This window comes from Plectropomus leopardus, chromosome 15 (genome assembly GCF_026936395.1).
Source record: "Plectropomus leopardus strain MGB_pleo_1.0 chromosome 15, ASM2693639v1, whole genome shotgun sequence".
Lineage (NCBI taxonomy): Eukaryota > Metazoa > Chordata > Actinopteri > Perciformes > Serranidae > Plectropomus > Plectropomus leopardus.
This window is the reverse complement of record NC_142190.1, coordinates 10735-25012: the sequence shown is the minus strand read 5'-3', so window position 1 is coordinate 25012 and position 14278 is coordinate 10735. Positions and strand designations below refer to the sequence as shown.

The window sequence follows — 14278 nt, the reverse complement described above, 5'->3', positions numbered from 1 at the left end:
CCCCCGCGACCCTCACGAGGACAAGCTGTTACAGGCAATGAATAATGATAATAATAATAATAATAATAATAATAATAATAATAATAATAATAATAAATTCCTCTTAAAATATAGAATAAAAAAATAAAATAAGCAGCTTGTTCCGATTTTATTGTTATTATTTTGTTTATTATATAAATGATCACAGTTGATCAAAGACTGTTTTTCATCCCTTCAGCACAAACTGATAACATTCAACAACTCTACTGATTGAAGATTTTGTGGTTGTTGTTTTTTCTTCTGTGTATGTTTTAATTACACGGGTAATTAAAACATACACAGAAAACGGGTCTGTTTGACATTCTGACGGCAGGGGGCGCTGATCGACCCGAGCGAGGTCTGACAGTCAACAACACCAGAAGAAGAAGAAGAAGAAGAAGAAGAAGAAGAAGAGCGACAGAAAACCGCTCCGCTGTCCGCTGTTCACAGATTTATACTGGTCTGTACTGGACTGTACTGGTCTGTACTGGAGTGAACTGGTCTGTAGTGGTCTGTAGTGGTTTCTGGATGCCTGGGTTTCAGTCCGGAGGTTCGGAGGTAAACAGCTGCTGTAGGTGCTCTGATCAATAATGTGTCCGGTTTAAAATGTGTCCGCGTGAGCAAAAAGAGCCGGTAAATATCTGGCAAATTTCCGGTAAACATTCGGTGAATCTCGGTGATTCTCGGTGAATGTGTTCGTTTGTTCTCCGTTAGCCTGAAGCTAACCAGCTAGCATCACCGCGACAGCTGATTTACGGCAAACAGCTGACAGACCGGAAGCGGAAGAGACAGGGAACAAAGTGCGCATTAGGAAATCAGCGCGGCTCCGAGTGATCAATACTGATCAATAATCAATAACCAGAAACAGCTGATCGGACTAACGGAGGGGGAGATGAGCCGCGCAGGCGCAGAACTGAGAATCATGTTCAGTCCGGGGCGCGTGCAACTGGTCCAGGTAAACAGCTAACATGCTAACATTCTGATCAGTTATTGATTATTGATTAACTCTGCTAACATGCTAACATTCTGATCAGTTATTGATTAACTCTGCTAACATGCTAACATTCTGATTAATTATTGATTAACTCCGTTAACATGCTAACATTCTGATCAGTTATTGATTAACTCTGCTAACATTCTGATCAGTTATTGATTAACTTTGCCAACATGCTAACATTCTGATCAGTTATTGATTATTGATTAACTCTGCTAACATGCTAACATTCTGATCAGTTATTGATTAACTTTGCCAACATGCTAACATTCTGATCAGTTATTGATTATTGATTAACTCTGCTAACATGCTAACATTCTGATCAGTTATTGATTAACTCTGCCAACATGCTAACATTCTGATCAGTTATTGATTATTGATTAAATCTGCCAACATGCTAACATTCTGATCAGTTATTGATTATTGGATAACTCTGCCAACATGCTAACATTCTGATCAGTTATTGATTAACTTTGCTAACATGCTAACATTCTGATCTGTTATTGATTAACTCTGCTAACATGCTAACATTCTGATCAGTTATTGATTAACTCTGCTATCATGCTAACAGCCTGATCAGTTATTGATTATCGATCAACTCTGCTATTGCGCCAATGTTCTGATCTGTTATTGATTATTGGTTAACTGGTTAACTGCTGATCAACTGTTACAGGATCAATACCAACTGTTTTTAAAGTAATCAAGACAGAGATTGAAAATAGTATTTGTTCTAGTATTGATAGTACTAATAATTTTAGTATTGATCATAGTGATAAAATCATTATAATATAACTTGAAGTATTGATAGTAGTATTTACAGAAGTATAAAGTGTAACAGTGATTAAAGTATATATTGTAGTATTGATATTAGCTTTTGTAGTATTAATCATAGTATTGCTCTTTGTATTGAAAGTAGTTTTTGTCTTAATAATTGTAGTATTGATCATAGTATTAGAATAGAACAGATCCTATTGCCCACCCCCCCAACCTTAACCCACCAGTTAGTAAAAACAGAGTACAAAAACACGTCATCGTCTGTGATGGATTATAGATAGTAGTAACTAGACTAATTAGATAATGTACATAGTAGTATAGATAATAGTATTTATTGGACTTTGTAGTATTGTAGTATTGATGATAGAGGTATTTATTTTAGTACTTTAAGTATTGTAGAAGCATTTATTGTAGTATTTGTAGTATAATAATAATAATAATGATAATAGTAGTATCAGTATTGTTGATAGTAGAATTCATTGTAGTATTCCCTGTAGTATTTCCAGTGCTATAGTAGTATATGTTATATTAGATGTAGTATTGTAGTTAGGGATGCACGATAACTGTTTTTTAAAACCAATACCGATAACCGATAACTTTCAGCTCCTAAAGGCCGATACCGATAACCGATAACACACACATATACCTAAGATCATGAAATCAATACTATGAACAAAACCAAAAACAGTTTTGACTCTTTAAATGAAGAGATATTTATTTTTTCCAATGAAAAACTATTGGCAAGCCTCTCAAACATTTTCTTAAGGCTATCAAATAAACCTATTTGATATCTCACATCAACTTAAGTAAGGTGCATTACTTATTGATATAAACAATGAAGGCCCCTTGAACTGATGCAAATAAATGCATCAGGATTACAAACTGAAAAAGTGCAAAAAAAATAAATATACATTGAAAATTAATGCACTGACACAAGTTATATTCAAACATTTCTATGTAAACAAACTGAAAAAATGCATTCCTCAATGACAATAAAAAATGATGCACAGCGCATAATGTACTGACTCAAGTTAGACTTGTCTATGTAAACAAACTGAAAAAGTGCATTCCTCAATGACAATAAAAAAATAACAGAAGTTAGATTTGTCTATGTAAACAAACTGAAAAAGCGCACTCCATAGGAACAAAAAATTAAGTTTAAAGGATTTTGGCTTGTGGTTCCATTCAAACAAATACCATTAATTAAAGTAAATGAGGTTTAGTTGTTCTTTTAGCTTATGGAAGCTTTAGACAAGAGGGAAATAGCTACAAGCTTTAATATTTCAAAAGATGGCACATGTTGTGACCTGATATCGCACTGTATTCTCAACACTAAAACTTTTGGTTCCTTTAAGAGGTGAACTATTTATCTACTCTTCTACCTCTGGATGGATCAGGGGAAGATTTTTTTTAATGAAAAGCAGCTTTTCTGCCTTTTCGCATGCAAGTCTGTTTCTTTGCTTGGTCATCACGTGTCCAGCAGCAGAAAACAAACGCTCGCTGTCGACGCTAGTGCAAGGTGCTGACAGATATTTCCGAGCAAGCTGGGCCATGCACTCAAAGCGGGACTGGTTGCTCCTCCAGTATTCCAGTGGGCAATGGCTCAAGTGAAGCGTTGGCTCCGACAGATATGACTGGAGCTAAAAGTTAACAAAGCACAAGCAGAAAAATACAATCTAATTATTATGGTGTTCTGACCATTAACATGAGTTATAAGTTGTGTCTTTAGAAAATGTTAAATAAACCTATACACTTCTGCATCAACTCTGCTATTTTCCTGATGAATGGCAGCTTCGTTGTTTTCTTCCAGTATTGCCTCAAACATTCCCAACAACGAGTTGTTTCCATCTCCCCTGCTCCTCTTCTCTGGTGGCTCCCCTGGCTGGGGAGTGGCAGCTGTGGCACCATCATTCTCCAGCAACTTTTCCCGCAGCATACGTGTTGCTTGCCGTTTTGATGCGAGGGTGAAGTAGCGATCCTTATACCGCGGGTCCACTATTGTTGCCAGATAGTACAGGGGCTCCTCCTCGACGTGACCAAAACGTGTTTGCACTGCTTTTAACAGCGTGTCCTTTGACGTCTTCACGCCGTGGTCTGTTGGAACAGTTTGCTTAAGCAGACGCGTCAAGGCTTGGATGGAGGGGATATTGTCCGAGCTGTGGCTGTGGCCTTGCTGATGTTCCTGGTCAGCTGTTCACATGGATCGAGGATGGTCAGGATGTTTTCGACCAGGGTCCATTGGTGGGCGCTGAGTGTTGCGGGCAAATGGTATTCAACTGCATATGCTGCAATAGCTTGCTTCTGTGCCACTAGACTCTTGAGCATGTAAAAAGTGCTATTCCATCGCGTAGCTATGTCTTGTTGGAGTCGTGTTTGTGGCACCTGCAGCCGCTCTTGTAACTTCCTCAGGGCGGAGGACGCTACTTGAGACTGTCTAAAGTGTCCAACAATCTTGCGCCCAATGGCAACACAGTCAGACACAGCTCTTTGACTTAACACAGCCTCGTTCACTGCAAGCTGTAAAGAGTGGGCCATGCAGCCCAGGCTTGCAACACCACCCTCATTCATTGCCTTTTCCATATTGCGAGCATTATCTCGTAAGACAACATGCACCATCTCCTTCTTAATAGTCTGTTGAATCATTATACCTGTGTGTGATCCGGGCAGCTCCTGGGATTGCAACACCGCTCTGTACATTTTAAAGTCTGTATTTATCCACTGCGCGGTCAGACTCATCATGCTTACAGGGCTGACATCACAAGTCCATATATCCATGGTGAAGCTCATGTCTTTCACATTGTTATCAATCAAAGTGTGAATACATTTGGCAGTTGCATCATACTTAGCTGGAAGGCACACATCAGAAAAGTAGCGGCGGCTCGGCAATGTAAACCGTGGCTCCAAGTGATTAATCAGACGGGAAAAGCCTCTGTCCTCGTCCAGGGTGAAGGGCTGGTCATCAAGCGCCATCATGTCCATGATTAAATCTTCAATAGCCTTAGCCCATGGGTCATCTTTGGAAAACCTCTTGGATTTTTCGAAAGCCTCGCCGATGTGTCTAAGTCCCGGTGGCTTCTTTGCGGGTGGCTTTAAGTTGCTAACGTTAGCGTCTTTAGCAGCCCGGGCATCCTCATACGCTTTCAAAACTCCATCGAAGCGGTGGTTATGTTTCATGTGGCTGATCAGGTTTGAAGTATTAAAGCTAGTGCTAGTTCTCCCTCCTCGTGGAACTCGCTTGGAACATTTGTTACAAGTAACCAGCGAACTGTCTTCTTCGGAAACTTTTTTTTTTTTTTTAATGCTTTATTGATAAAGAACAAAATAACAAAGTATAAACAAGTATGGCAATTTACATTTAACAGACATTGTAATAAAATAAAGAGATTGCCGAGGGAACAACAGCTTAGTGCAAATCATCTCAAAATATAACGAATACATTCGGTGCTTCAATGTAAAAATATGAGGTAGAATTAAACCTAAACATATCTTAAAATTAAAATAATATAGTAAAGTAACAAGATAAGAATCATTGATATCACAGGGGGGGGTTCATGTTATTTTCAGCTGATCATTTCAGTGGGGAAATCTTTTAAGATATCATATAATTTCTGTGCTTTTATCGCTTTAAGAAGGTTTAAGGACTTCATGTACATTTTAAACTCATTCAAGAAGACAATAAATTTGGGTGATGATTTTAGTATTCTGTTCTTGTGGATAAAGAATTTGGCGATACATAGAATTACATTACAACAGAGTTCATCATTTTTGTTTTGCAAGATCATACCAAAGGTTACATCATCTCTAGAGATAGAAGCTGGAAATAATGGAACTTTTTGTTTGATCCATTTGTGGATATTAATCCAGAATGTTTGTATTATACCACATGAGAAAAATACATGGTCCGTAGTTTCAATGTTCTTTTCACAGAAAGTGCATATGTTGTCATCAATATTAAAACGTAGTCTAAGTAATTCTTTAGATGGATAAATGTTGTTCATAATTTTAAAGTGTGTTTCTTTCATTTTGGGGGGTATAGGAAATGTCAGGAACATTGTTCTGAGTTTATCAATTGATTTTTTATCAAATTTGTGTAAAATGTCATTTTTGTTTTGTCTGCCGGGAAAAGATTTTTCAGTAAGGCAGTTTCTTATAAAGTTATTATTACATTTTCTGTCCAGGATTGAAATCCCCTGTATTGCCAGTGGGGCTGGTTGTGGCGTTATAGGTTGGTGTGCCAGTATGTTTCTTATTAGAAATATATATTTTTGAGGAAGTGCTTTGTGTAAATTAATAAAGTCTGATTTTGAAGGGTTGAATTTATGTTTAGTGCAAAATTGTTGATAATCCAGAAGATTACCACTGGCATCCATTAAATCTATTATGGACCATATATTTTTCTCATACCAGTCCCCATAAAATAAGGATTTATTTCGGTACAATACATATCTGTTATTCCAAATCATAGAGGTATGGGGTGAGAAATGATGCACATATAACATTTTCCAGTATAACAGAATTTGTTTATGGAACTCTGATAATGATATGGGTAGTTTATCGATATTAAAGTCCGCCATGAGAAGACATTTCAGTCCTCCAATCTTATTAAATATGGAATTTGGGATACAGTACCAAAATGAGTTGCTGTGTTTGATCCAAGATTTTAGCCAGTTAATTTTTAAGGTTCCATTCAGGCAATCAAAGTCAATAACTTTTAGGCCACCATCTTTAATGTCTTTAACCATATTGCTTTTTTTCATATAGTGTGGTTTGTTTCTCCAAATAAAGTTGAGATTGATTTGGTTAATAGATTTTATTAGTTTTTTTGGAATGGCATTAGAGTAAGCCGGGTAAATACATCTTGAGAGACATTCCATCTTGGTTAAGTAAATCCGGCCAAGTATTGAAAGGTCTCTTTGGAGCCATGAATTTAATTTGGCTTTACTCTCTTTTACTTTATTTTCTACATTTAAGGATTGACTTTGTTTTTGGTTTTTTGTCAGGTAAATTCCCAAGTATTTGATTTCTGACTTGATAGGGATATTGCAGATGTCTTTTAGTGGTGTGTCATGAATTGCAAGTAATTCACACTTGTTTAAGTTCAAAGTTAACCCTGAAGCTCGGGAGAATTTTTTAATTCTTTCAATAGTTATTGGAATCTGAAATTTGTCTTTTAGGTCTTCTTCGGAAACTTTGAAGAAGTCCCACACAATCGACGCCATGTTCTTTGTTTTCGTAAGCACGCTGCTGCATGCTGCATTCAAGGTGTAACGTAAATTCCCCAGTTCCTCGTTTGCTAGTCATTCTTTCGACCTTTTTAAGTTCATGTTTCTATTTTTTATGTGTAACGTGGAAAAATAGTGCGGATATCAATTTAAGTCAGCAACTACCAAAATTATGACCGAGTTAACAAGTTGTTTTCTGACATGAGGGGGTATTCTTGATTTTTCCCAGTGAGAAAGAGATTTTCTGATTATGCCGACATCACGTGAACGCAGCATTCACTGCAGGCCATTCGAGTCTCATAGTGGGAGCGAGGCACTGCCGTGCTGACAAAAATATATATGTTATCAGGGCTTTTCGTCATGATATCGGACTTATCGGAATTACGTCACAATTTCCTGATAGTTATCGTGCACCCCTAATTGTAGTATTGTACTAGTATTTATTGTAGTACTTGTAAAGTTAATAGTAATACTGATTGTGTTAATAGTGGTATTTATTGCAGTATTTGTAGTATTGATAGTGTTGGTAGTAGTATTTATTATGGTATATGTAGTCTTGTAGAATAGATGGTGGTATTGATAGTGTAGATAGTACTAGTTATTGTAGTATTTATTTTATTATTGTAGTATTTACTGTAGTATTTTAACATTGTAGTAATGATGATAGTATTGATAGTGTTGGTAGTGGTATTGATAATAGTCCTGATAGTATTGATAATAGTACTGATGGTGTGTATTGTCGTGGTGTAGTGGTGTGTATTGTCGTAATTATAGTATAAGTTTGTAGTACTGTATGTTCCAGCAGGAGGAGGCAATGGTCACATCTCCAAAGGTCCTGGTTACCGGGGCAACGGGTCTCCTGGGTCGGGCTGTGTGCAAAGAGTTTCAGAACAATGGCTGGTTGGTTACTGGGACCGGATACAGGAGGGCCAGGCCCCGCCTCCTTCGCTGTGACCTCACAGATGAGGACGCCGTCAGAGGACTTCTGCACGAATACAAGGTACTGCACACTGTACTGCACGCTGTACTACACACTGTACTGCACGCTGTACTGCACGCTGTACTGCAGTGTCTGTCTCAGCCTGGTCGTCCGCAGGATATTTAAAATGTCTCATGTCTCTGTCTGTCTCTGTCTGTCTCAGCCTGGTTGTCCGCAGGATATTTAAAATGTCTCATGTCTCTGTCTGTCTCTGTCTGTCTCAGCCTGACGCAGTCATCCTCAGGATGTTTAAAATGTCTCATGTCTCTGTCTGTCTCTGTCTGTCTCAGCCTGACGCAGTCGTCCTCAGGATGTTTAAAATGTCTCATGTCTCTGTCTGTCTCTGTCTGTCTCAGCCCGATGTAGTCGTCCACTGTGCAGCAGAGAGGCGTCCGGATGTCGTAGAGAGACACACTGAAGCTGCAGTAAATCTCAACGTGCACGCCACCAGCACGCTTGCCAAGGAGGCAGGTGGGTGATGTCAAGGTTGTGCAAGCCAGCAGGATTACTTCACAGAGCACGTTACCATAGTAACTGACTCAGGGTGATGCCGAGCATGTTACCATAGTAACTGACTCAGGGACGCTGAGCTGGCGTTTCCCTCATTTCAGGCTCAACATAGTTTTCACTCATCGTTCTGAAATAACAACGTGACAACGTGTGTGTGTGTGTGTTTCAGGTGTGTGTAACCTCTGTGTGTGTGTGTGTGTGTGTGTGTGTGTTTCAGGTGTGTGTAACTTCTGTGTCTGTGTGTGTGTGTGTGTGTGTGTTTCAGGTGTGTGTAACCTCTGTGTGTGTGTGTGTGTGTGTGTGTGTGTGTTTCAGGTGTGTGTAACTTCTGTGTCTGTGTGTGTGTGTGTGTTTCAGGTGTGTGTAACCTCTGTGTGTGTGTGTGTTTCAGGTTTGTGTAACCTCTGTGTGTGTGTTTCAGGTGTGTGTAACCTCTGTGTGTATGTGTGTGTTTCAGGTGTGTGTAACCTCTATGTGTGTGTGTGTGTGTGTGTGTTTCAGGTGTGTGTAACCTGTGTGTGTGTGTGTGTGTGTGTGTGTGTGTGTGTTTCAGGTTTGTGTAACCTGTGTGTGTGTGTGTGTGTGTGTGTTTCAGGTTTGTGTAACCTTTGTGTGTGTGTGTGTGTGTGTGTGTGTGTGTGTGTGTGTATGTATGTATGTATGTGTGTGTGTGTGTGTGTTTCAGGTGTGTGTAACCTCTGTGTGTGTGTGTGTGTGTGTGTGTGTGTGTGTGTGTGTTTCAGGTGTGTGTAACCTCTGTGTATGTGTGTGTGTGTGTGTGTGTGTTTCAGGTTTGTGTAACCTTTGTGTGTGTGTGTGTGTGTGTGTGTGTGTGTGTGTTGCAGGTGTGTGTAACCTCTGTGTGTGTGTGTGTTTCAGGTGTGCGTAACCTCTGTGTGTGTGTGTGTGTTTCAGGTGTGTGTAACCTCTGTGTGTGTGTGTGTGTGTGTGTGTGTGTGTGTGTGTTTCAGGTGTGTGTGGGGCGTTGTTTCTCTACATCAGCACTGACTACGTGTTTGACGGGAGGAATCCTCCGTACGGAGAGGACGACTGTCCAAACCCTCTCAACGTCTATGGACGCAGCAAACTGGAGGGAGAGAGAGAGACACTGAGACACAGTCCAGGTACCTGTCTGTCTCTCACCTGTCTGTCTCTCACCTGTCTGTCTCTCACCTGTCTGTCTCTCACCTGTCTGTCCCCTGTCCCCAGGTGCGGTGGTGCTGCGGGTGCCCGTCCTCTTCGGGGAGGTGGAGTCAGTGACAGAGAGCGTGGTGACATCACTGTGGCTGAAGGTCCTGGAGACAAATGAGAGCTGCACGCTGGACCATGTCCTCCAGAGGTTCCCCACGGACGCCAGGGACGTTGCCGCCGTCTGCAGGAAGCTGTCCGAAAGAGCCAGACAGGTAGGACACACACATGTGTCAGTGTCAGCGTCCCCTGTGTCACTATCTGCCTGTCCTCTGTCCATCTGTCTGTCTCACTGGCTGTCTGTCTGTCTCTCTGCCTGTCTGTCTCTCTGTCTTCCAGGATCCGTCCGTCAGAGGAGTCTTTCATTTCTCGGCTAAAGAGAAGATGACCAGATATGAGATGGCCGTCGCCATCGCTCAGGCCTTCAACCTGCCGTCCAACCACCTCATTCCCGTAAATATATATTTATCAATATATAAAACAACATCTATTCATTCATCTATTCACTAATATTCCCGTAAATATATATATATATATATATATATATGTATTCAATAATTTATTTACCAATATACCCGTAAATATATATTTTTAACATGTGTTAATTAATGTTTTTACTAATATACCCGTAAATATATAAGTATCAGTATATTTAACAATACGTGTTCATAAATCTTTTTACTAATAAACTCGTTATTATATATTTATCAGTATATTTAACAACATGTATTAATTCATGGTTTTACCAATATACCCGTAAATATATATTTAACAATATGTTTTGTTATATGTATTCATAAATATATTTACTGATATACCCCGAAATATATATTTAACAATATGTTTTCATGAATGTATTTACTAATATACCCGTAAATATATATTTATCAATATATTTAACATTATAAATTTATTTTTCAATATATTTAACAATATGTATTTATTAATGTATTTATTAATATACCTGTGAAGATATATTTTTAAATATGTATCTAATATATCTGTAAAGATATATGTTTATAAATATATTTACTGATTTACTTGAAAAGATAAATTATCAAAATATTTATATATTTATCAATGTATTTACTCATATACCCGTAAATTTATTTTATCTATATATTCAACAATATATATTAATTATTATATTTTGTATTATATACATAAAGATATATCAATCAATATGTTTAACAATAAATATTTATTAATGTAACAATATGTATTATTTAATGTATTTACTAATGTACCGTAAAGATATATATTTATCAAAATGTTTACTAATGAACCTGTAAATATATATTTGTGAATGTTTACTAATAAACTTATAAATAAAATATATATGAAAATATATATTTTTTAATGTATTTATGTATTGTTAACTGTATATATTTACTGATGAACCTGTAAATATATATCTTCAAGATATTTTGCAAAATACCTGTAGATACCTACGTGTCATATTCACTAATACACTGTACCGTGTAACGTATTTAGGATATATATATATATATATATATATGTATATATATGGTATTTTTCATTTGGATAATTTCTACAATTTGTAGCATAAAGTAGTTGTAGAGTGCAGTATTTGGAGTATTAATATCTGTCTCTCTCTCTCTGTCTTCCTGTCTCTCTGTCTCTCTCATTCTCCCTCTGTCTCTCTGCCTGTCTCTCTGCCTGTCTCTGTCCACTTGTCTGTCCTCAGCTGACAGAGCAGCCGGCGGCGGCGTCCGCTCTTCGTCCAATCAACAGCGAGCTGAACTGTTGTCGTCTGCAGCTGATGAATCTCGGCGTCGAGCCGCGACCTTTCAGCTCCGCCATCACCGACTGTCTGTGGCCCTTTACCCCGGACAAACGCTGGAGACAGACCGTCTTCCACTGAGGGATGGACAGAGAGAGAGGGACAGACAGAGGGAGAGAGAGAGAGAGAGAGAGAGACAGACAGACAGAGAGAGAGAGAGAGACAGACCGTTTTCCATTGAGGGACAGACAGACAAACAGAGAGACAGATAGACAGACAGATAAACAGAGAGAGAGACAGGGGACAGACAAACAGAGAGACAGACAGACAGACAGACAGACAGACAGACAGACAGACAAACAGAGAGACAGATAGACAGACAAACAAACACAGAGAGAGAGACAGGTGGACAGCATGTGTGGGGTCATTATTCCCAGAGTTTTGTCTGCAGGTTCCAGTTCTGATACTCGAACCTGAATGTTTGTGTCTGTCCAGGTGTGATGACATCATCAACATAGAGCTACCTGTTTGTTTTTCAAAATAAAGCAAAGATATATGGTGTCCCAGACAGGACAAACCTCAGCTGCTGGTCTCAGGAGGTCCTTTAAAGAAAAGTCAGAGAATTAGACTCATGAAGGTCTACAGTGGTTCTACTGTAATGTTTCTACACTTCCACTGTACTTCTACTGTCATTCTACTGTAGTTCTACTGTGGGTCTACTGTGGTTCTACTGTAATGTTTCCGCTCTTCTACTGCAGTTCTAGTGTAGTTCTACTGTATGTCTGCTGTGGTTCTACTGTAATGTTTCTACTCTTCTACTGTACTTCTACTGTCATTCTACTGTGGGTCTACTGTGGTTCTACTGTAATGTTTCTACACTTCTACTGTACTTCTACTGTCATTCTACTAGAGTTCTACTGTGGGTCTACTGTGGTTCTACTGTAATGTTTCCGCTCTTCTGCAGTTCCACTGTAGATCTACTATAATGTTTCTACTCTTCTACTGTAGTTGTACTGTCATTCTACTGCAGTTCTACTGTATCTGTACTGTGGTTCTGTGCAGGTTCTGTGTCGGTTCTGCTTATGTGTCAACACATTAAACGTGTGAAATAGTGAATCTGACGTCCGGGTTTTTGGTAATGGTTTTGTCTTTGTCTCCATGGAGATGGACCCAAGTGTCCTCCAGGACTCTGGGTTGTGCGGTCCATTCGGATCAAGTTAACATGTTGAAAAAACTGCCGGAAAAGTTGCTGTTTATAATGTTGAAAAATGTCATTGTGTAGCATGTTGGAATTTCATTTTTCAAGTCAGTGTTTTTATTAAGCCCGTGCACAGCACAGATCACAGTCTGCCTCAGAGGGCTTTACAGCAGGCACCATCCCTCTGTGCTCGGACCCTCAAATGGACCAAGGAAAATCTTACCTGGCTCTGTCAAAACTGGCAGTCTGCGCCTTTACCCTGCTTAACTAGGGGGGGCCAAACCCTCGCCTCATGAAGGGCCGTATCTCAGCGAAGGAAGGGCGCAGAGGCGGAAGGTGTCACGGCCGTCTACGATATATGTTGGGTTAGGGTTAGTTTGAAGTGCCATATATTGCGAAAGATTGAGAATTGAGTGACCCCACATTTTCATCTTTACCAATTCAGGCGACCTTTGACCTTCTGGGGTCAAATTTGACACACTTGCCGTCGGGCCAGAGGTACCAAATTTGAGGTAAATGCTCGCAGGGTCTCCCACGTTCAGCCAGAAGAGGGTAGGTCCCTCTATCGTAGCATACGGCCTTTGAAGGCAAGATGAGACACTTGCCTCTGAGCTCTCAGAGAGCCAAGGAGCAGACTATGGCCTGAGACAGACACGGAGCACAGGGTGGGGGATGGGCACAAAACCAATGTTTATGGCAATAGATTATAATTTGGAATATTCCAAATTTAAATGTACGGAAATTCCAAATTCTCATCTCTTGCCTTAGCCATCGAATTGTAGATTAGAATCTGGAATTGCTGTAGAATAAAATTTGGAATATTCCAAATTGTAGTCTGCTTCCCTCTTCTCAACTACTTCCTGGGTCAACAAGATGTTCTTTTCGCGGAGTGAACGACAGGGTCACTGGCTGCAGTCCAAGGATGCTCCTCTTGTTTGCAGCTGAATTTACTGGTAAGTTGGCATTTTTGTCCTCAAAATGTTTGTTTTTCATGTGGCTGCTTCACACATTGTGTGTGTGTGTGTGTGTGTGTGTGTGTGTGTGTGTGTGTGTGTGTGGGGGGGGTGGGGTCACACAAGAGGAAGTAAAGACACCAGACATGATACAGGATGGAGACTACCAAAATAAAACAGGAAATGACAAGACAAACACTATAATCCGGAGACCACAGTGACATATTCTAATTTCGGACTTTTTTTTTTTCAGGCGAAACATCACCCTGATGGCTGGATCCAAGATGGTAAGTAGATATTTGTACCACGTTTAAAATACATTGATTTTAATACAGCACCTTAATTTTGCACCTGTTTCCATCATATGCAGTTGCAGAAAATTTGTGCCTTATGCTATGGCGCATATGCCAATTTAAAACAGCACCTAAGACTCCAGCACGTCATCCCAAACCACCAAGAATATTTTCTGCTTGTAAAATATGGAAATGCACGGTAAGATCGATGTTTTCATCTATAGAATTACTTAATATGCAACGTATCGTGAGACATCTGAATTGGTGTTGTGTGAATAAAATGGAATAAATCTGAATTTGGAATGGTCCAAATTCTAATCTATTGTCTAATGGCATTTGTTAGACTGATCTTTCTTTTCCTGCAATAGAACTACAGGACCATTAGAGTGCCCCATATGAAGCAAG

The 14278-nt window shown here is 39.4% G+C and overlaps 1 protein-coding gene and 1 long non-coding RNA gene across 7 annotated transcripts; one reads left to right on the top strand and one right to left on the bottom strand.

Annotated features, from left to right (window-relative positions):
• Window positions 1-406: 406 nt before the first annotated feature.
• Window positions 407-12545, top strand: mat2b (methionine adenosyltransferase 2 non-catalytic beta subunit methionine). Of its 6 annotated transcripts, none has more exons than XM_088088196.1 (7): window positions 407-576; window positions 7814-8008; window positions 8344-8458; window positions 9469-9621; window positions 9707-9900; window positions 10025-10138; window positions 11394-12545. In XM_088088196.1, exons 1-7 carry the CDS (start codon window positions 547-549, stop codon window positions 11568-11570), a joined length of 978 nt encoding a protein of 325 aa, XP_087944322.1. In that variant the 5' UTR covers window positions 407-546; the 3' UTR covers window positions 11571-12545. The 6 variants fall into 6 exon arrangements, with proteins under 6 accessions (XP_087944322.1, XP_087944321.1, XP_087944320.1 ...); XM_088088195.1 differs by having other exon boundaries at window positions 7811-8008; XM_088088194.1 differs by having other exon boundaries at window positions 7796-8008.
• LOC148187164 (uncharacterized) lies at window positions 8763-9163 on the bottom strand. The gene is made up of 2 exons (XR_015778882.1): window positions 9062-9163; window positions 8763-9009 (listed from the first exon to the last, which is right to left on the bottom strand). It is a non-coding gene; the product is annotated as an uncharacterized LOC148187164 (long non-coding RNA).
• Window positions 12546-14278: the final 1733 nt, after the last annotated feature.

Excerpts from the sequence above, each read along its gene's own strand:
- mat2b (XM_088088192.1), top strand. The coding sequence starts at position 911 with ATGAGCCGCGCAGGCGCAGAACTGAGAATCATGTTCAGTCCGGGGCGC. Across the intron at positions 974-7,810 it reads GGCGCGTGCAACTGGTCCAG|CAGGAGGAGGCAATGGTCAC; the intron begins GTAAACAGCTAA and ends TGTATGTTCCAG. Across the intron at positions 8,459-9,468 it reads CACGCTTGCCAAGGAGGCAG|GTGTGTGTGGGGCGTTGTTT; the intron begins GTGGGTGATGTC and ends TGTGTGTTTCAG.